This window comes from Lissotriton helveticus, chromosome 5_1 (assembly GCF_964261635.1).
Source record: "Lissotriton helveticus chromosome 5_1, aLisHel1.1, whole genome shotgun sequence".
NCBI lineage: Eukaryota > Metazoa > Chordata > Amphibia > Caudata > Salamandridae > Lissotriton > Lissotriton helveticus.
In genome coordinates this window covers 926,379,471-926,402,649 of record NC_136065.1, presented here as the reverse complement: position 1 = coordinate 926,402,649, position 23,179 = coordinate 926,379,471, and the positions used below count along the sequence as shown (strand labels likewise).

The following is a 23,179-nucleotide window of genomic DNA, read 5'->3' as shown; positions in this document are numbered from 1 at the left end:
ATACCGTGTTCTAATTCTCGGCCTAGTCCAGCTTGTGAGCCGGTGCCTCTAGTACTGGCCCATCCGGGTTTCAGTTGAACAACATCGGCCGTGGGACTCGAGTTGGGTCCGGTCTCCCGCAGTGAAGGTTATCCTTGCCCGATTCTGATGGCGGTCATTTGGTCTGGTTAACATCGAATGAGTGGTGACAGGACACGTCGGAGGCTGTGGGCGGGGCTCCCCGTCCCGGAGTCCCGGTTTGCCGCCACAGGGGTTCGGTGGGTTGGGGTCCTCGCTCGCGGTAGCGGAGTGTAGATCGCTGTCGTGTAATCGTTAAGTCACCCTCCGCAGCCGTCCGCTCCGCTCTCGCTTGTTCCCCCGGAGAAACCCGGCTCTCTGGGAAAAAGACCATGTTTGAAATTGAGCAAGCGGAGACAGGTAAGACGGAGTGTGAGCCGTCGCTGAGGACTGTACTGGCCGCCATCGGCGCACTACACTTGCATGTGGAAGCCATTGTCCGCAAAATGATCGTTGGTGCAGTTGAGACAGGGCGAATGGGGCCGGACTCAGATCCATTGCATGACCCGACACGAGCTGAGTTTTCCACGAAGTACATTGTGATGGAGGATGAGGACCCTGTGCAGAAAGACGTATTGACGCCCGTGGTCAGTGCACGGCTAAATACTTGCGAACTGGGGACTTCGAAAGGATCGTTACAACCGATACTGGTGTCGACTGAGGTGGAACCACTCGTTTCTCCATTCCTGGAGACTTTAAGAAGCGACCTGCGGTTTGCAACTTTGTCTTTTCCCTCCCTGGCAGTCTTATTACATTCACGGAGGAAACAACATCGCGACTTGATGTCGGTGAGGGAGAGCCTATGTGTGGTTGGGGTTCTCAAAGACTTAATATTTTTTACTTATTCCAGACTGAACTTTTTTGAACTCCTTTCATATTTTGATTCTCCTGTGAATGCGGTGGTTCTACCGGACGGAGTTCGCAAGAAAGATCGTAAGGGCCAAGGATGAGATTGACTGATTAGACCTGATATCATGACTTCAATGGACACAGGATTTGCTACCATAATGCTTGTGGGAGGTTGGGCGGTGCTTACAACTTCCCCTGTTTGTTTTGCCTGTATCTTCTGATGGTTTTTCGACTATACTACAGGGGTTGTTTATTTCTGGCGGGGGAGGGGAGTCCGGGAGCCTGTATGACGATTTCCTCCTCCATTTTACTACTTTTAGTATTTAGTTAGTTGGGGCGACAGGCACACTGCTAGTTGGGGTTAGGCGACAGCCATATGCAGGGGTGCAGGGTGGGGGGAGGGGTTTATTGTAATGTCTTTGTTTTCGTTTTTATGTTCTATATCCTATCCATATCCTGACAATGGGTGCCTTCCAAATGGGTTATCCTGCTTGGTGGGCGGACGGGTCCTGGGGGTCGTAGTGTTTGCACGGTTTCCTACAATGCGTCGCTTTTTATTGCTGCGAGCTGGGTGCGGTCGATGTTTTGTCCACTGCTCTTCTTACTATGCTCTCCTGCCACTCGAAATTGCCTCACTCATGATAATCCTGTTCCTATGGGTGGTGGACTTATGAATAATGCCGATTAGGTTGGATTTATACTTACTGTACTTTATACGGCCGCACTCCGGTACCATCTCATGATTCAGCTTCGGCCTTGGGAATTATCCGTCTATTTCTCGCCATATGTTTGTATAATTGTTGTTCATTCTGTGATGTAAGACACCTGCTGTCGATTTTTCTGGTGTTCTTAATTAATGAAATGATTTATAAAAAAAATAAAAAGAAATGTTAATTATAAGCATTATAGGCATTTGTTAGCAAAGGGTTTCCCAAGAAAAACAAGGCAACTGATCTAAAGCCGACGACTACGGTAAGAAAATAGTGTGGAAAACAAAGTCTTCAGAATCCCAACTTCATAGGACTTCGTGCAGTAAAATATCTTTACTAGTTTTCTCAGTGCAAATTGAGCATAACTGTGTAGTTGGTCCATAAACATTGGCAATTGAAAAAATCTTATGAATGATTTTCAGGTCACTAAGTTTAACAATCCAGCAGTTAGTAGGGATAAGGTGTGGTTTAAAGTTTTGTAGCTATATTGAGGCAAACAACACTTGTTTCATTATCTAAATCAGAGTGCAATGTTTTGTTAATAAAGGGCCAACACTTCAAAACTGACATACTACAGTCCTACACAAAGTCCTGCATAGTGTATTGTTATGCATTTGCAATATTGGTTTCCAATGAAATGACACAAAGTTCCAGTGTTTCACGTACAATCCAATACATAGAGTGTGTTTAGTGGATTAACTATACATACAGCTAATCCAAGAGAAATATTTATTACAGTAGTCAAAGGTTCAACCTAGGTGAGCACAAATGTTGCTTACAATAACTCGGTCAAATGTCTTACATTGGTTTTTAAACTAACGAGCAGAACATGATTCTCAAGCCGATCAGGTCAGATATACGCTGGATTAAGAGTTCTTATTAATTGTTTTAATTTTTATTCCAATACCAGCAAATGAAACATCTACAGATTACATGAGGAATGAGAAACTGACAAATTACAATTTTAGAGTTCTCCGTATGCCAAATAAAGCAGCAAAAAGCCGTAGCTAGGAAGAGAAAAAGAAGCAACAAAGAAAAAGGAAAAGAAAAAAACCCCAAAAGAACAAGAAAAAGACATTGTGATAATTTAAAAAGATTGCAGGATGAGTATTTCGATTATAGGATGCACTTATAGCTGACTTCATTTATTGAGCATCTGTCTTCAGCGGAGCTGTCAATGACATACTATATACATTTAGTTTCCTTCTTTCCATCTTATAATGGGGGCCCAGATGTTTTCCCCCAACCTCCTTGCTCTCTCACCCTTTTTTCGCATAAACTTCGTTTTCTAGATTATAGGTGGCTAGTAATCTCCCTAACCACTGCTGAAACCCAGGTGCCAGAGGATCCAGACAGGCTGCCGCAATGCATATTCTAACCACTGCCATGGCTATAACAAGCATTGGCATAGCCAATAGGTCTCGCTTTTGGGACCTTATAAGTATTTAGTTATGCAGCACAATATCCTCGGTGCAATAACATCAACTGTTGCATGGCTAAAAACATATAGGACCCAAAGGCGAGACCTATTGGCTATGCCAATGCTTGTTTTTAGAGGCCTGGCATGCAGTTTTAAATGTAGGCTGGTAAGAAAGTTGCCAAACCGAGGGGCAAGGTCTAGAGAGAAATAAGATAGGAAGAGAGGTGAGTTATAATGAGATAGCACAAATAGAAAGGTGAAGCACAGAATAACAGGTCAGGTAAACAAAGCAGAGAGGCAGGTAGAGCCGGTGGGATGAAAAATAGAAAAATCTGAGAAGTAGAGAGAAAAGAGGTACAGATGAGGTAGAGAGATCAGGCTAATACAGAGGAAGGGCGAGGGAGAAGTAGAGAATGGTGAAATAGGGAGCGAGAGACAGAGGTAAGACAGATGTATTAAACGAGCAAGACATTGGAAGCAGAGAGAGTGAACGGAAACAGTGAAGGAGATAGAAAGAGATGAAAGCTAAGGGAGAGATAGCTGGAGTGGAAGAGGTAGCGAGAGCATTGTAGAGAGAAAGAAATAAAATAATGGGAAAGGTGAGGGAAAGAGGACATCAATAAAAGAGAGACATAGAAGGCAAATAGGTGAGTTAAATTGAGAGGCTATGAGAGGTGGGGAAGAGAGATATGAGGCAGTGAGTTGTGAGGCAGAGAGAGAAATGAAAGAGATAATGGTGAGGTAAAAAGAGGCATGCGAGAGGTAGAGAAAGGTAAGGTATAGATGGCAAAAATGATAGAAAGGTTAAGATAGACAGATGAAATTATGAGGGAGGTGAAGTAAATGGAAGAGAAATGAAGGGGGATAAGCGGCAAACAGAGCAGCAAGATGCAGAAAGAAGAGAAAGTAAAGAGAGAGAGAGAGAGGGGCACTTGAGGAGAAAAGAGGGGCAAAGAGCTGACCGAGAGCTAGAGATCTAGAGGTTGGATCGGGGAGAGGTGGCAAGTTGAGGTCATGAGAGGTAAGAAGCTGTTTGCATTCTTTATATTAAAAGATCATTAAAAAATCAGTTTTCTGTGAATAAGCTAGATATCTAGTGGTCTGAAAGAATATACTGCACTGTTTCTGAAGACATTTAAAAGTAGAGGGCTACCCTTATTTGAAAAATGAAATGTACACCAAAAAAGCCTTATCTCACAGATGTCACTGGGAGACATTCCACTGCATCGCTTCCATTCCCCCAAGAGCTGGAACAGATTACTTTCAGCAAAGGAGAAGCTAAAAATACTGAGTGACACATTGCTCATATGAATGAATGAGGTCGTAGCATACTTCATTAGAGGCATAGGTTTTAAGTTAGTGTATATTTAGTCAACTGGGAGGCCACAGGGGCATTTATTCTCACAATCCATATTAGGTAAATTTTTATTTTGTTAATTTTCAGCCTGTAGGTGATTAAACATGAAGCAATGTAGCCTGCTGGCGATGGCACCAGACAGTTTAACCCAGATGACAAACCTGCCTTGCTTGCTGCTTTGCTGCGTACCGATGACTCACGGTTATCACTGTATCTCTTGCCCATTGCTGTAGAAGGTGGGGTGAGTCAACAAAGGTTAAAACAGGCCCACCCAAGTATATGAACAACAAACATTTCAGATGGTACCAATAAAGTTAATTTCCTGAAACCACTGGTTTAAATCTTGCACTCCTGTAGAAACACACATCAAGCATAACCCAGCATTCTGCTGACCCGCTGCAGTGAGACGGGGAAAAATTAACGAACACTAGCGAATCAACTGGTGCCCAACACACTTCCGATGTCACAAATGGCACACCGAGTCGTGGCTGCATGGAGGTATGGGACGGGTATTACCGGGGAAAAGAGAAGGGGGGAGAGTCCACAAGAAGAGGTATCCATCTCAAAAGAGAATCACAAGTGCAATAGGTAGGGAAGAAAATCAATAAAGTTAATTTCCTTAGACCATGGGTTTAAATCTTGCACTTCTGTAGAAACACACATCAAGCACAACCCAGCATTCAGCTGACCCACTGCAGTGAGACGGGGAAAATGGAACTAACGCTAGCGAATAAACTGGTGCCCAAAACACTTAAGATGTCACATACTGCACACTGAGTTGTGGCTGCAATCAAAAACAAGCCTAGAAGTTGTGTGAGCGCGCGCGCTAAAATAAAAAAAAACACGCGAGTGATGCACGCGCCGCAAGACGCGCTCTGTGGCGGGGAGGGACTGTTAACTGAGAGGGGGAGCAGGAGGTGAGCCTGTGAGTGGTGCACGTGTCAAAAGCAAAAGTGATCGCGAGCTAAGTGCGCGCACCATGACGAGAGAGCAAAGTCTCTGCTTGTCATTGTGCGTGTAACTGCACGCTCTATGCCACCCCAAAAGCTGTGCTAGGACTTTTGAAAGCCCACTCACAAAATGACTCGCCAGTGCAGCGCATGCGCTGGCTCAGGCGAGACCTAAAAAGGAAATAGCAGTTGTCTTCAGAAACCTCCTCATTAGTAACTCTCATTATTATAAGCTGTGCAGAAAGGTACATTTTTATATTAAGGGATTAAGGGTTCTATTGGTGTGCAGGTCCACCACGGGTGTAAATAGGTGACTATAACATTTGTGCATACAGAGCAGCTGTTTTCTGGTTGTCCCTGTGCATCAACTCAGGGGACAGATATGTTCTGTGAATGCCATGAGAATGGGTCATTTTAAATCTGGAGTTTTTTGTTACAGATCTACGATTTGCTTTTATTCTATGCCAGTCAATTCCCTCAGTGATTCCCCTAGGTCGCTGTGCCGTGCCTCTTCAAGACAACCCAATTGTCTCTTATCTGTTGACAAGCAAACCATGTAGGGTGTCGATATATGTTTGTGTGCTTGCCACAGTTGTGACAGTGTTTAGTTAATTGTATTCATATCTGGCTCTTCAGGAAAGTTCAGCTATGTTGAGCAAATATTACCACTAGTCTCTCATGGGTGAGGACGCTGACATTGCCCATCGACCATGTTGGGCAGCAGTCAGCGAAACTCCATAAATTATCCACTCTGTACATGTAATCCGGGAGACATGGTCCCCTCTGTTTATTGGTGGCGTCATAGAGCAGGGGACATCAGGGAGCACAGCCATCTACCACAAAATTAGTTTGTAAGTTATACGCTCTAATTTACCTGTTGTCAACAATTTGATGGGAAGCTATTAAGTCTACTCCTGATAATAAAGAAATAAAGTTCCTAGTGTTCATGGGTGTAGTATATTTTAGATCTATTCACGTGTTGAGTCTCTATATGCCAATTAGAGCTGTGGTGAATCAGGGACCTACATCCTCCCTCATTCCAAGGCTGCCTGAGCATTGAGAGCTGACCGGGTGCCCTGACCTTACCCCATTATAGTTCAACATTGTCAACACTGGGTCTAACCATTTGAAAACATTTTCTGGTACAGGCACAGACAAGTGTTGGTGATCATATACCACCCTAGAGATATGAAGCATTTTACTCAATTGTATATGACCCATCAATGATATAGTTCAGTCATCCTTTTACTGCTGTTCAATTGTCCGTCAAAAGTTGGGTTACATTTTTCTTTTATACTTCATGGACATCATTACTGATTTACATGCCCAGGCATTGAAATGGAGTTGTCTGTGTGTAAAAAGGAGGTGAGCGGAGGGATACAATGATGAGTTCCTGCAAGAGGATGCATAATAAGTTTCGTTAAATTCAATTTGAAACCAGAGATCAAACCTAACTATGATATAGTGTGTGCATGGCCAGCTCCTGTATAAAAAGCAACACATCTGCATACAATGATATAGATGTAATGTGTCCCCTATTCATATTCCGCCACTCAAGTGCCTGTTGTTTACCAGGGTATGCTAAACTATAGAGGGTTTTGGCCCATAATCAGTAAGGCCAGGCCAATAGTATTATGTTCAAAACAACGCACATGCCAATACTGATAATACGTCAACATTTATTCCATCAGATCACAGTTGACACTCATTGTGACTGAAAAACATTTCATTTTTTTATTCTTTTGTTTCAATGAGAGAATGCAAAGTCAATTTGTTCAGGATTCTCAGTGGTTAACACAAAAGTCTATTTGACCAATTTTGTCATAGACTACACATACTAAAACACATACATTACATCAAATACATATATTAATCATCACCTATATTGGACAACACTAGACAAGACGTAAACAACAAATTATACAGTTCTAAGAATGAATAAATAAGCTCAGGTTCCAACATTTGTTAAAGTAAAAAACTGAAGAAGAGAAGCCCAATTCGGTTTGCAAATCTTTTGGAAAATGTTTATTTTGCAACAAGATAACCTTGGTCTGGGCAGTGACCAAACAGTGTTCTAATCAGGGTACCTGTTGGACCCGGCCTCGTGGCGTGGTCCCCTTTCTCCCTCATGGCGGGCCCTGGACAGCAGCAACCCCTGACCTCACTGATGAAGCTACCTCTTCAACCCTCCCCGAGAGCCACCACTCCTGGCGACCCCCGGCTCTCCCCCTCAGAGTCACGGCGACCCCTACTCGCCCCACTCTGCTGGTCCGACCCCTATCCCGGGCCGCCATCTCCGGGCCCGACTACATCTTGGACCCTCCACGTCCGGACCACATGGCCTCGGCCCGACCTCGGCTGCCGTCCCAGCGAAGCCCCGACATCGAGGCACCAAGATCCGACCAGGTGGTAAAGCGGCCACTTGACGGATCAAGGAGGCGGGGAGTTTCGATGGCCCTCCAGGCGTCCCCGGACGCCTGGTTTCGATCGGCCTCGGGCCTCCCTGGGCGCTGGCTCCACCCCCCTGCTGGGTGTCTGGACACTCTCATCCCGGCCCCTCTGACCCCCAGGCGTGAGGGTCCGGACATCAAAGGACTCCAGACCTATATCTGGGGCAGCTCTGGAATGGGTCAGCAGTTGTATCCTGGAGTCGAGAGCCCGGCTGACGTTGTCGCGGCTGACCCTAAGAAGAACTCATCACTCTGAACGCTGCATCTTCGGAGCCTGCTGGCGCTGCCGCGGCCCAACCTCGCTGAAACCACCTTCGGAGCCTGCTGGCGCTGCCGCGGCCCAACCTCGCTGAAACCATCTTCGGAGCCTGCTGGCGCTGCCGCGGCCCAACCTCGCTGAAACCATCTTCGGAGCCTGCTGGTGCTGCCGCGGCCCAACCTCGCTGAAACCATCTGCAGAGCCTGCTGGCGCTGTCGCGGCCCAACCTCGCTGAAACCATCTGCAGAGCCTGCTGGCGCTGCCACGGCCCAACCTCGCTGAAACCACCTTCGGAGCCTGCTGGCGCTGCCGCGGCTCGACCTTGCGTAACCCCCCCAGCTCGAGGATTGAGGGCTGTGCGCAAGGTATCCCCGTACCAAGCTGACACTAAGACTGTCCCGCTACCCCCTTTGTCTTCTGTTACCGAGACTTTAAGGATCCCCCGATCCGTATGTACATAGTGCCAAAGGCACCCATCATTATTGCTGATAAAGATTCTAGGAAGTTATCCTCTTGTGTGGTGTCCCTTTGTAGTGGTGTGATTGCTCTGCTGTACGATTCTAAGAGAGGAGCCTCCCGCAGGTGGCCTCTCGACGGCGCTCGGCCCACTTCCATACCGAGAGGTGGAACTCGGGGTGGTCAGTCAGACATCTTCTGCCTCCCCAGGAACCTCCTTTCTAACATTGGTGGCAGCGGTGGGATCCGAGCCGACGCAAATCGTAACAGAGAGTGACTCACCCACTACTGACAGAAACACACCACAACTAGGACCACCAAAGAAACCAGACCAACCGTGGAGTTCCAGGAGGAACGGTTGGAGGATTATAACCACAAAGAATTGAAACAATTCTGCAAAGACCTGGGCATCGCTACCACTGGACTGAGCACCAAGGAGGATTTCAAGCTGGCCCTACAAACCTGGGTGGAGGCAGGAGCGATGCCACCCCAGAGCGAAGGCAACACAGTTCCGAACATGCAACCAGAGACCGACACAACCCCGGCGGAAGGAAGACCTACAAACGTAGACGCGGGCCTCTCCCCTGAATACGCCCGAGAGCGGGAAAGGAGCCGGCTCCACGAATTGGAGCTTGCCCGACTCAGTCTGGACGGAGAACTACAGCTGGCCGAGAAAAAGATAGCCCTTGAGCAACTACGGCTGCAAGGAGACCTGGAGGAGAAACAAAGGCAGAGAGACTTAGAGGAGAAGAAGCTCACGTTCGAGCACGAGCGTGGCTTAAAAGAACTTGAGATCAAGGCCAAAAATGGTGAGGCCAGCGCCTCCGGGAACCGAAGCCCACCTCCTCCTGCAGACACGAAGGTCCACATCCCCAAAGACGTCGTCAAAGAATACTATAAAAACGACGACATCCAACAGTGGTTTAAGGCCTACGAGGTAGCCATGACCTATCATCGAGTACCCCAAAAAGACTGGGGTGACGGCTTATGGGGGAAGTTCGTCAACGAAGGGAGAGACGCCCTGCTGGAACTCCCAGACACCGAGATGACCTCTTACGAACACATGAAAGCCGCCCTCCTTACTCGCTACGGACTCACCCCCGAGATGTACCGGCAGCGATTCCGAGACTGTAAGAAACTCCCCAGTACTACCTGGGTGGAGTACGTGAACTTCTATAGCCGAGCCCTAGAGGGGTGGATCAAAGGCAGCAAAGTCACCACATACGAGCAGCTGTTTAACCTCATTGTATGGGAGCACCTCTCCAACAACTGTTTTATCGAACTCCGGCAGCATCTCCTCGACAGCAAACTGACCGAGCCCCGTGAACTCGCAGTCGAGGCCGATAGATGGGTGAGCACCCGAGTCCCCCGGAGCCCGATGGGAGACTACGGCCGAGGTTCCCCGGGGAACCATCGGCCCGAGGCGGCGGAGGATACCAGAACAGGAGCCGAGACTCCCCCACGGGGCCGCCCCCGAACTCCACTTCGCCACCCCTGGCCGGAAGAGGGGCCCCCCCCAGCGCGACCCGGGCCCCGCCCGAACGTTACCTGCCACAGATGCCAGCGGCCCGGTCACTATGCCAATGATCCCCTCTGCCCGATGAACCAACGACCGGGCACCACCGGTCCTCCAAACCGCCAGATCGCGGCCGCCTCCCTAGGGGAAGAGAGGGGCGAAGAAGAGAACTATGCCGAAGACCAGACCGAGTGGGAGCCCGCCGCCATGTCCCTGGTGTGTCTAGGCGAGAGAGACATGGTTCCCCGGGCCCCGATCCCGGGAAACACTCAGAAGTATCGCCAATGGGTCACCATTAATGGGCACCGGACTGTAGCCCTCCGCGACACCAGAGCCAGCGTGACGGCCGTCCGATGCCACTTGATAACCCCCCACCAAATCCTGCCCCACGTGCTGTGCCCAGTACGGTCGGCGGACAATTCCAATAGCCTGTGCCAGATGGCCCGCATCCCCTTCGAATGGGGAGGGGTGTCCGGCATGCTGAAGGTGACCATCCGGGACGATGCCCCCGTGGACTGTCTCCTTGGGAACGACCTAGAAAGTTCCCCCTGGGCCGGCGTCGAGCGGAGAGAGCATCTGGGGATGCTAGGCCTTCCCGAGTGGGCCTGTGCGACCACCCGATCCATGGCCGCCCGGGCCCCCACCCAGACGGAGGCCGCCCCGGCTGAAGATCCCGAGTGGCCTGCACCTCCGCCGCCCGCCGTATCCGAAGACACCGACCCAGAGCCCGAACCCCTGGGGCCCAACAGTGAAGAAATTGCTGAGCTCGGCAACCTCCCGGAACTAGCCCAATGGCGCCAGGAAGGTGGCCCCACACGAGAACAGTTCCGGCAAGAACAGAAAACATGTCCCTCCCTCGAGAGAATCCGACAGCAAGCCGCCACTCAAGCCGCCGGAGACCCCTCGGGATCCCACTGGGTCTATTGGGACCACGATCTCCTCTACAGTGAGCAAAAGGTTGCCGAACTGGGGGCCGGCCGGGTGCTGGTGGTCCCCCTCCGATTCAGAGACTTCCTCCTGAGCCTGGCACACGATGTGCCCCTCGCCGGGCACCTGGGGCAGGATAAAACATACAGCCGCCTGGTGACCCATTTCTACTGGCCAAAAATGAAGAATGATGTGAACAATCACTGCCGGACTTGCCCTACCTGCCAAGCCAGCGGGAAGAGTGGAGGGAAGCACAAGGCCCCCCTCCAACCCTTCCCAGCCGTCAGCACCCCCTTCGAGCGGGTGGGAATAGACATTGTGGGTCCTCTGGAACCCCGCACCTCCCAAGGACACCGGTTTATTCTCGTCCTGGTAAACCATGCCACCCGCTATCCTGAAGCCATCCCCCTACGGACTGTGATGGCCCCCATGGTGGGCCAGGCGCTGATGGGGATCTTTTACCGGGTGGGCTTCCCTCGAGAAGTCGTCAGTGACCGGGGTACGAACTTCATCTCCCGTTACATGAAGTCCCTGTGCCAACTGTGCGGGATCACGTATACGTTTATGACCCCCTACCACCCCCAAGGGAATGGATTGGTGGAACGCTTCAATAGAAAACTCAAAAGCATGATCAAGGGCCTGGAAGAGCCCTTGCGACGCCAATGGGACGTGCTGCTGCCCTGCCTCCTCTTCGCCTATCGGGAGGTTCCTCAGAAATCCCTGGGATTCAGACCCTTCGAACTATTGTACGGACACCCCGTCCGGGGTCCCCTCAGCCTAGTCAAAGAAGGCTGGGAGGTTGCAGTCAAAGGGGCTCCCCCCGACGTCTACCGATACCTCCTGACCCTCCGGAATCAGACTCGGAAGTTCCGGGAACTTGCAGAAGCCACCCTCGAGGCCAGCCAGGAGGAGATGAAACGCTGGTATGACCAAAACGCCTCTTCCATTGAGTTCGAGCCGGGCCAACAGGTCTGGGTCATGTCCCCGGTCGAACCCTGTGCCCTCCAGGACAAGTGGACGGGGCCCTTCAAGGTGGTAGAGCGCAAGGGCCCGGCCACTTACCTGGTGGACCTGTAGTCCCCCAGAAACCCCCTCCAGGTCCTCCACTCCAACCGGCTCAAGCCTCACTTTGCCCGAACGGAGCTCAGCCTGCTGATGGCTACCGATGGCGGGGCCGAAGACGACTCTGAGCCCCTACCGGACCTCCTGGGCACCTCAGAGAAAGACGGCTCCGTCGAGGGGGTCGCCCTCTCCTCCGCCCTGACCCCATAACAGCGCCAAGACTGCCGAACATTGTTGGGTCAATTTGCAGACTTGTTCTCCCTCACCCCCGGCGTCACCCAGTGGTGCGTCCACGATGTCGACACCGTGGACAGCCCGCCTGTGCGACACAGGGCCTACCGAGTTCCCGACCAAGTTCGGACCTGCATCCAATCGGAGGTCTCCAAGATGCTGGCCCTGGGGGTAGTGGAACCCTCCGACAGTCCCTGGGCCAGCCCTGTCGTCCTAGTCCTGAAAGCCGCCGCCCCTGGCGCCCCTCCTGAGCTTCGATTTTGTGTCGACTACCGGGGGTTGAACGCCGTCACCCGGACCGATGCACACCCCATTCCCCGGGCCGATGAACTGATCGACCGCCTGGGGGCGGCCCGCTACCTGAGCACATTCGACCTAACCTCCGGCTACTGGCAGATCGGACTCACCCCGGGCGCCCAAGAGCGCTCCGCTTTCTCAACCCCCGATGGACATTACCACTTCAGGGTGATGCCCTTCGGGATGAAGAACGCCCCCGCAACGTTCCAGAGACTGGTGAATAAGGTGCTGGCGGGGCTAGAAGAGTTCAGCGCCGCATATCTGGACGATATTGCGGTGAACAGCCTCTACTGGGCCGAGCACCTCAAGCACCTCGGGGAGGTCCTGGCGGCCCTCCGACGGGCCGGACTGACCATCAAAGCGAGCAAATGCCAGATAGGCCAAGGTTCCGTGACCTATCTGGGACACCAAGTGGGGAGCGGCCATGTGGCTCCCCTCCAACCCAAGACCGATGCCATCATGGCCTGGGAGCCCCCAGTCACCCAGACCGCCGTCCGAGCCTTCCTGGGGCTCACTGGGTATTACCAGCGCTTCGTGAAGAACTATGGGAGCATTGTGGGCCCCCTCACCGAACTCACTTCCAAAAACTAGCCACAGAAGGTGCACTGGACACCCGAGTGTCAGGCCGCCTTTGAGACTCTGAAGACAGCGATGTGTATCGCCCCCGTGCTCCAGGCCCCCGACTACAGCCGGGAATTCATAGTCCAAACAGATGCCTCGGAGCACGGTGTTGGGGCAGTCCTGTCCCAAGTCAACCCCGAGGGAATTGATCAACCTGTGGCCTTCATCAGCCGACGTCTGCTGGCCCGAGAACAACGTAGGAGCACCATTGAACGAGAGGCCTTCACCGTGGTGTGGGCCCTCAAGAAGCTCCGACCCTATCTCTTCGGCACCCACTTCCGGGTGCAAACTGACCACCGGCCCTTGCGGTGGTTGATGCAGATGCGTGGAGAGAACCCAAAGTTGCTGCGATGGTCCATCTCCCTCCAAGGGATGGACTTCACTGTGGAACATCGCCCCGGCAACGACCACGCCAACGCCGACGGCCTGTCCCGCTTCTTCCGCCTCGACGAGGAGAACACCCAAGAGGATGGGTGACTCTCCCCGCCTTCAGCTGGGGGGGACGTGTGTTGGACCCGGCCTCGTGGCGTGGTCCCCTTTCTCCCTCATGGCGGGCCCTGGACAGCAGCAACCCCTGACCTCACCGACGAAGCTACCTCTTCAACCCTCCCCGAGAGCCACCACTCCTGGCGACCCCCGGCTCTCCCCCTCAGAGTCACGGCGACCCCTACTCGCCCCACTCTGCTGGTCCGACCCCTATCCCGGGCCGCCATCTCCGGGCCCGACTCCATCTTGGACCCTCCACGTCCAGACCACATGGCCTCGGCCCGACCTCGGCTGCGGTCCCAGCGAAGCCCCGACATCGAGGCACCAAGATCCGACCAGGTGGTAAAGCGGCCACTTGACGGATCAAGGAGGCGGGGAGTTTCGATGGCCCTCCAGCCGTCCCCGGATGCCTGGTTTCGATCGGCTTCCGGCCTCCCTGGGCGCTGGCTCCACCCCCCTGCTGGGTGTCTGGACACTCTCATCCCGGCCCCTCTGACCCCCAGGCGCGAGGGTCCGGACATCAAAGGACTCCAGACCTATATCTGGGGCAGCTCTGGAATGGGTCAGCAGTTGTATCCTGGAGTCGAGAGCCCGGCTGACGTTGTCGCGGCTGACCCTAAGAAGAACTTATCACTCTGAACCCTGTATCTTCAGAGCCTGCTGGCGCTGCCGCGGCCCAACCTCGCTGAAACCACCTTCGGAGCCTGCTGGCGCTGCCGCGGCCCAACCTCGCTGAAACCATCTTCGGAGCCTGCTGGCGCTGCCGCGGCCCAACCTCGCCGAAACCATCTTCGGAGCCTGCTGGAGCTGCCGCGGCCCAACCTCGCTGAAACCATCTCGGGAGCCTGCTGGCGCTGCCGCGGCCCAACCTCGCTGAAACCATCTTCGGAGCCTGCTGGCGCTGCCGTGGCCCAACCTCGCTAAAACCACCTTCGGAGCCTGCTGGCGCTGCCGCGGCTCGGCCTTGCGGAACCCCCCCAGCTCGAGGATTGAGGGCTGTGCACAGGGTATCCCCGTACCAAGCTGACACTAAGACTGTCCCGCTACCCCCTTTTTCCCCTGTTACTGAGACTTTAAGGATCCCTCGATCCGTATGTACATAGTGCCGAAGGCACCCATCGTTATTGCTGATAAAGATTCTAGGAAGTTATCCTCTTGTGTGGTGTCCCTTTGTAGTGGTGTGATTGCTCTGCTGTACGATTCTAAGAGAGGACCCTCCCGCAGGTGGCCTCTCGACGGCGCTCGGCCCACTTCCATACGGAGAGGTGGAACTCGGGGTGGTCAGTCAGACATCTTCTGCCTCCCCAGGAACCGCCTTTCTAACAGTACCCAAATAGTTTCATCATAATTTTAAAAAAAAATGCTTTACAAAAATTAAAAAGAGGGTAAACCTAATAGTATAATTGTAACCACTTGTTTAGTCATGCTGTGGTCAATGCGTTTCGAACCCCGGGAAAACAGTAGGGTGGGGTTCTCCTCAGGACCTGGAACTCAAAAAGAGTTCAGTTTGAGATTAGCCAATCTCTGACGAAAAACTAGTAGTAGATCTCTTGAAAAGTGTTACGGGCCTGTAGTGTCCGCAGAAGTGTGGTGTGATGTGGATGGTAGGTGTCCTTGATAAATTGTTTTGATGATCTTAGCGTGTGTACGCTGTTGAGTGTAAAAAAAGGCTTGTGGATTTAATTGTTTTTGTGCGAGAAGGCATCGCATATAGTCCTGTATCTCTTAGTTTTCCTCCTGAGCTTCAAGCGCCATCAGGAAATTGATGCACAATTGCCTGAGCCCAGAGCAATTGCTCAGAGTCTCATTTCACTGCAGTAGGGTTATCATTACCATAAAGGGATGCATTCACATTTCATCCAGCTTTTGTGCTTTGAAGCAGCAAGAGAGCTCTTCTTCACCAAGGAAGCCCTAGAACAATTGGATATTCGAAAGGACTTAAATGCTCTTTGGTTGCTCATTCAACTGTGCTTATAGGTTTAGAGCAGCGTCTGTGGAGCTGAATCCCAATAAAACATGGACGTAAATTATTAAATGTTAAGTAAAGGATGAGGGTCCCTTCAGCTGCCCATAACCAGTGCCATTTCCTTATGGTATTTTCAAAAAACAAGCAAACCCAAAAGGTAGTTAAGGACCTGGGGTGACAGTTTTGCATTATAACAGTGGTCCTTAAACAGACTAATAGTCAGTAAGATAAATATAGACTAGAATCAGTGCTACATTGCGAGTGTCCAGCCATTCAATTTAATAATACATTTCCTAGGCTGCACACTCTGTATTAGACGCTCCTAGTCTCCTTCCCCTCTCTCTATTTTCCACAGGCAATTTTACAAATTCAGGCTTGTAACTTTAACTGTCCTGATGAGCATCCTACTATTGTTTTAAAAGGATCGAAACATCACAGATTAATGTAAACAGTGCGCACATTAATCCAATGTGATAAAATAAATCCATTTACTGTTAGTTTTTTCTAAGCTTGCCACAATTATGCTCAATATTCCACAAGCTACTGCTGTCTTGCCTGAAATGTTTTTGTCTTAATTGTACTTGTCATGTATTCGTGTAGGATGCAGGATTGTGTCCTACTATATTGATGTGCTCATGTTTTTTGACGTTATGGATTTATCAAATTTCATGTCCGGCTGGACATTCACAAAATATAGCACTGATTCTAGTCTATATTTATCTTACTGACTATTGTTCTGTTTAAGGACCACTATTGCCTATGGTAGTCCTTGTTAAGCTGACTTATTTGATGTTAACTACCAAAAATGTCTGTATTCAGAGTTTGTTCCCCTAAACAACATAGTAAAACAAACTACACAAATGACAGTGCTTTCAGTCAACCTATGATATCTGGAGTTATGTAAACCCCAAACTGTCATTGCCAATGGGGAAAAATACAGTCTCAGAATGGTGCAGACCCAGACCTGGGCATGATCTGAAAGAGGCATGGCTGCAAAGGGTGCATGGTTTGGAAGATATATGGCTAGGACTGCTGGGGCATATGTAATGGGTGGAGCTTAAACTGTGGTCGGTCCCCCGTCACACTTGTGTTTGAGGGATAACGTGGAATTCTCCAAATAAATTGTTCCGGTAGTAGGTTGGTGTGATCATAGGCATGCCACTACATCTTTGTCTCAAACAAGTACAACGGTGTGAACAAATATGTAATGATATTATACATAGATGCAACACAGGTTCTCAATAATGTAAATAAGTATAATGAGTAAAATGGGTGATAATCATTTTATTGTTTATCCTTAGGTCAGCGGCTCCACTGGCAAAGCTGCATGGCTCTTCTATTTTAGAAAGGCACCATCTAGAGTACAGCAAAACTCTACTACAAGATGAGGTCAGTAGTGGTACAAAGTCCAATGACCATAAGAAAGTGTGTAATTTAAAAATGTACTGGTTGCACATCATTTTTCTTTGTGATGAGTTGTCACTGGAGTGTTTGCATTGTACCTCTTGCATAAGTGTTGAAGTACTTCAATATCACACCCTGACTATATTGGCTGATTCTGTAGCATGTACTTTACCCAAGGTTCCTAAATAGTAGCCGCCCAGTGCATCATTAGACGTGCGTAGTTTCTAATCCTGCATTTTTAGACCATGTACTATACATTTTCAGACAAGATCATCAACAAATTTTCCATCTGCCAGGAGGTGAATAAGTAACAAATATTTATTAATTAATTTGTTCTTCTAGTGTTTAAAGTCTTCCGCAAATCCCGACTGACGGGCAATGCCAGTAATAGCAGCTCTCAAAAGATGGCAGGCAAAATGCAATGAATGAAATTTACATTAATCTGCAGGTCATGACTGAGTCTTCCATTCTTCTGATGATTGGCAAATTAGCTATCATTAAGTTGGGTGATATCAACACCAGTTGTTTACAGCAGTTAGAAAAGGCAGAAGTGTGGTAGGAAGCACAACATAAAAGCCAAATAAATGTTATTGTTAGAAACAAAGCTATCATGCTGGTTGTTTCTGCATATTATTACAAGCAATGGACTGACAGTTCCAAACTACACTTTCCTCCCTAACACTACGTCAGGTACAAGTTCTCCAGATCCCTTCTACCCCTGTGATGCTGAGGTGTTTTCTTTCTTTTTTTTTTTTTTTTTTTTTTTTTGGTTAAAGACTTTTATTGAGCAATAAAATAAGAATTACAGAGATGGGCCCACAACCACACGGGCTGGCCGCTAATAGCAACGCACAACATAAGAAGCAAACGATCACTTCCGTGGCCGGGCACAAAGTATATACAAATTATTGCTCAAAGCATAGGACAGGACATAACAATTTTCTGAATTAGTCATAAAAACAACAAACTCTAAACAAGGCGAATGCACATTAATCAAGTCAGCCCAGAAGGCGGAGGGGAAGTCACTAATCAGGAAGACAAAAGCAAATCAATGGGACTCGGCAAGGCCGGGGGGGGGGGCAGCGGGGAGGGCAGGAAAATCCTAAAACAACATGAAAAATTTCCGGGAACGTCAGCCTAGGGAGATAGGGTAACATCGGGGGTGTCAACCAAGGGAGGGGTACAAATATCTCCACGATATGCATTCCACTGACCCCAAATCTTCGTCCACGCCCTGGGTCTGCCCCAGCCACATAGACGGTCTTCTCTCGGAACATGGACCAGTCCATGTTATCCTCCCACACCGAGACTTCGGGAGGTCTGGATGCGCCCCAGAGTTGCGCAATGTCCCGCTTCGCGACTATGTATCCCAAGGTCGCCCATCTGGTCTGGGCCACAGAATAGTCGGTGGGTTCCCATACGTTCAACAGGCATCGTCGGGCCTCAGGCCGCAGGGTAATACCAGTCACAACAGTCATCACCGCAAGCACATCAATCCAGTAGGCTGCTACCACCGGGCACTCCCAAAGAATATGCAGAAATGTAGCACTCATCCCACAACCACGCTTGCATAAGCCATCTGGGGAAAAACCCATCACAACCAGACGCGGACCAGTTACATACACCCGGTGGAGGATCTTAAGTTGAACCAAACGGAGACGGGCGGGGATGGCGACCTCTTTCGGAGAAGAGAGTGCCGACTGCCAATCCTCATCATCCAAGTCCAATCCGTCACCGACCCAAACCTCCCTAAGTCGGACCAATAAGTCAGCGCGATTATTAATCAGTTTCTTGTAAATAAGGGAGATAGTGCTATCGGGCAGGTGTCCATCCAGTATACGATCCTCAAGGGGGGAGGACTCGGGCAGGGTCACATCAGGAGTCAGAACTGAGGCCAGGGCATGCCGGACCTGCAAATACCGAAAAAACTCTCTATCACTCAAGTCATATTCTGCTTTAAGGGCCTGGAAAGACTTCACTCTACCCTTCACACAGACATCACCCACTTTACATATCCCAATCATATCCCAGCGGTCAAAGCCCTTAGTAGACCAGAGACACCCCAAACGTTCAGAAGCATAAAGCGGAGTCGCCATTGTCAGTCGATTCTCCCATCCCAAACTCACATTCGCGGCGCGCCACACATTGACTGCGATCCTGGACGGGCCCGCAAGATGGCGCCCGGCCGATCTGGAATAAAGCGCTCTATTAAAATCCCCTCCCGGCAGCTGGAGTCTATCCATCTCAAAGGCCGGATCTCGACCCGGGGAATACATTGCGTGGTTAATGGCAGACAGCTGGGCAGCCCAATAATATCTCTTGATATCGGGGAGCGCCATGCCCCCGTCATACCAAGGGATGGTAAGTTTCGCAAGGGCGATACGTGGACGCCCGTCCCAGATCAGTTGCCTTTGAAGACTCTCGATCTCCCGGAAATAGGTAGCGGGAATGTCGTCATAAGAATTTTGAAGCGCGTATAGGAATCGCGGCAAAGACATCATTTTAAAAAGGGCAGCCCTGCCCAAAGGAGACAGGGGTAGCTTACGCCAAGGGGCCACATCCAGTCGCAGTCTAAGAAGCGGGGGGAGGAGGTTACGCTCGAACCGGAGTGAGGAGTCCAGCGTAATAAAGATCCCCAAATACTTGAAGCCAGATTGGACAACCTGGATAGGAAACCTGTCCGGTAATGGGGGCAAAACACCAGAGAGAACATACACACAGGACTTAGCCCAATTAATAACCAGACCCGAGTTAGCACCAAACGAAGTAAGAACGTCAAATAAGACATTTAAAGATTTACGCGGGGAAGTAAGATACAGAAGAATGTCGTCCGCGTAAAGCGAGACGCGGTCTTCAAAATCCGGTGACCAACGGATCCCTTTGAGTGAAGGTTCCCATCGAAGCCACGCAGCCAACGGTTCCAGAGCAAGCGCGAAAAGCAACGGAGACAGGGGGCACCCCTGACGGGTCCCCCTACCAAGACAGAAGGGGACAGAAACCCGACCGTTTACCACTACCTGTGCCAAGGGTTCGGCGTATAACAACTTCACCCAACCAATAAACTCAGGTCCAAAACCAAATTTCTCAAGAGCTGCCCAAAGATAGGGCCACTCTACCGTGTCAAAGGCCATCGAGGCGTCCAGCGAAGCCAAAATGGCCGGCTCCGTCAGAAGCCCCGCCCTCGCAACAGCACCGTGGAGACGACGTAGGTTAAGAGCCGTGTAACGATGCGGGATAAATCCGGATTGATCCGGATGAACCAAGCCACTAATGACCGTCAAGAGGCGGGTAGCCAGGAGCTTAGCCAGGACCTTGGGTTCAACATTCAACAGGGAAATGGGCCTGTAAGACGAACAAAGGTCCCGAGGTTTACCTTCTTTGGGAATAACAACTATCGTAGCCAGGCGCTGATCATATGGGAGAATACCCCGTTCGCGGGATTCCAAAAACATGGTACGAAGATAGGGCGCCACCCTGTCAGGACGTAGCTTGTACAATTCAATTGGCAATCCATTCGGGCCCAAAGCTTTGCCCGAACGAAGTGAGCGAATGGCCGTCGCAATCTCGTCCGTAGTAAAAGGGGATTCCAAAGATACTCGGTCTAAATCGGAAACACTGGGCAGAGCTATATCACGCAACAAAAGGCGAGAGTCATCAACATCCCGTTCAGACACAGGGGTATAAACCACACGAAAATAATCCGCAAAACATTCAACTATTCCAACCGGGTCTGTCACTCCCACACCATTTGAAGTCTGAATCACAGGCACCACACGATTCGCCCTCTCCTTCTTATCCAACCATGCCAGTAATTTACCCGCTTTGTCCCCCACATCATACAAACGACCCTGTTGCTCCCGAAACATCAGTTTAGCCGCATCTGTGACCAAAGACTTATAAGCAAATTGCTTCAGACCCAGGGCGTGGAGTTTATCAGACGTAACATCCGATTCTAGGTCAGCCTCTATCTCAGCAATCTCCCTCTCAAGGTCTACCACCTCCCGATTCCTCGCCTTTTTGGATTCAGCAATAAGGGAAAGGGCCTGCCCGCGAATCACTGTCTTAAAGGCCTCCCACAGGGATACCGCAGAGGAGACTGAACCCTCGTTGTCTAAAAAATAATTGTCCAAAGACTTAATCAAGAGATTGCGGGTCTCGGGGGAGGTGAGGTACCATGGGTTGATAGGAGCCACCCGGCCCGCCGCCTCCACCCCCACCTCAAAACAAAGCCAGAGCGGAGAATGATCAGAGATGCCCCGGGGGAGGTGTCTAATCTCACGAACCGCTGGTGACTGCGCCGCAGGCATCAGGAAATAATCCAGTCTAGACAGACTCCCATGGGCCCCAGAGTGGAAAGTGTAGTGAAGCTGAGTAGGATGCATAAGTCTCCAGCAATCCACCAAGCCGAACGTATCCAGAAACCCACCCAGCCACTGTTGGGCCAAAGGGGTGTCCCTAGGGGGGTGACGATCATGTAGACCGGAGAACACAGAATTAAAGTCACCTGCTATGAAGAGAGTACTATCAGGGAGGTTCAACAACACACGGCCCAAATCGGAAAAGGTAGAGGTCTGTAGACCGGGGGGCACATAAACGGCAAACAAGGAAAGGGTCCGACCCTCATAGCGACCCACGAGGACGGCATAACGCCCCCGATCATCAAGGATCACATCATCAATAGCTAGGGGGAGGGAAGCCCAAACAAGGATACCCACCCCCCTGGAACCCGTGGTAAACCCCGAATGTGCGGCGAGGCGATAGCCCCACCTATTCATTGCACGACATGTATTGCCCACCAAATGAGTCTCCTGCAGAAAAACAATATCTGGAGACAAACGTCGTATACATCGCAACACCACACCCCGCTTAATACGATCCCCCAGACCATTAACATTCCACGAAATAAACCTCAACCCGCTACCCCCCATCCCACACAGCAACGCCGCAACCCCCCTCCAATGAGCATGACATCAAAAACATCATTAGCAAGATAGAAGCGCCTTGAGAACACAACACACAAACATCAAACTTCCCATCCACCCACCCCCCAACAATCAAGGAAACACCCCCCACCCTGCACCCCTGCAAGAAGCTAAAAAGCCACCCCAACATGCAGTGTGCCTGTCGCCCAAGAACCCCCATTCTACAAAAAGACCCCGGAGGAGGAAAGGCTCTGGCCCACCGCCACCCCAACAAGACAGATAACAAGGAAAACACACAGACAGTAGAGGCACTTAGGCATAGAATCCCCGAAGAAGTTACTTTACACGAGGACCCGGGCATAGACAAATAGTTCAGCTCTCTACACCACCCTCAGCACCACCCGGGTGGGTGGCGGACTCAGTCGCAGGAGGTCGGTCCGGCAGAGAGTCCAGCCAGTTATTCACTGAATCAGGCCGATCAAAGAAAAAGGTTCGGTCATTGTACTCAACTCGCAGCCTGGTCGGAAAAAGCATAGCGTAGCGCAATCCCATGTCTCGGAGACGCTTCTTGACTCCACGGAAGCCCATACGCTGTTTCTGCACCTGTTGAGAAAAGTCCGGATAAAAGTTCACCGTGGCATTCTCAAAGGCCACCGGGCCCTTCACACGTGATGCCTGCAGGATAGCGTCCCAATCCCTATAGTGGAAGAGTTTCGCAACAATAGGCCTCGGCGGGGCGCCAGGCTTACCCTGGCCTCCCGGAACACGATGGGCACGCTCCACTGCGAAGAATTTACTCAGCCCAGACGGGGAGAGGTAGTTCTGGATCAGGTCCTCGATCAGGAGATCAACAGAGTGCGGTTCTGGATTCTCCGGAACGCCAACCACACGCACATTACAGCGACGTGCCCTGTTCTCAAAGTCCTCCAAGCGCCGGGTCATGAAATCGTTCACCCTACGGAGATTGCCAATCTCCGTCTGTATCTCCGAGACGTCTGCCGTGAGGCTGGATGACTTGAGATCCAATGACTTCACCTTCCCATTGGTTTTAGATAGGTCGGCCCGAATCAAGTTCACATCAATGGCCACAGTGTCAATTTTGTGGGCCAAAGCTTCATATTGTTGACCTATCGTTTCCTTCATGCCAGAAATGGCGCCCATGATGTCCTGCAAGGACGGTTCCGTTGACGCGTCCACAATGTGGTCAACCGCACTTGGGCCAGGCAGGGCGGCTCCGGG

The 23,179-nt window shown here is 50.7% G+C and overlaps 1 protein-coding gene across 1 annotated transcript in view; it reads left to right on the top strand.

The window, feature by feature from the left end:
• The window catches only part of PDE6C (phosphodiesterase 6C), a 348,347-nt gene that overhangs the window by 202,469 nt on the left and 122,699 nt on the right, over positions 1 to 23,179 (top strand). Inside the window, exon 15 of the mRNA XM_078641134.1 lies at positions 16,916 to 17,003. Within this exon, the coding sequence (XP_078497260.1) occupies positions 16,916 to 17,003 (88 nt within the window). The remainder of the gene's footprint in view (positions 1 to 16,915; positions 17,004 to 23,179) is intronic.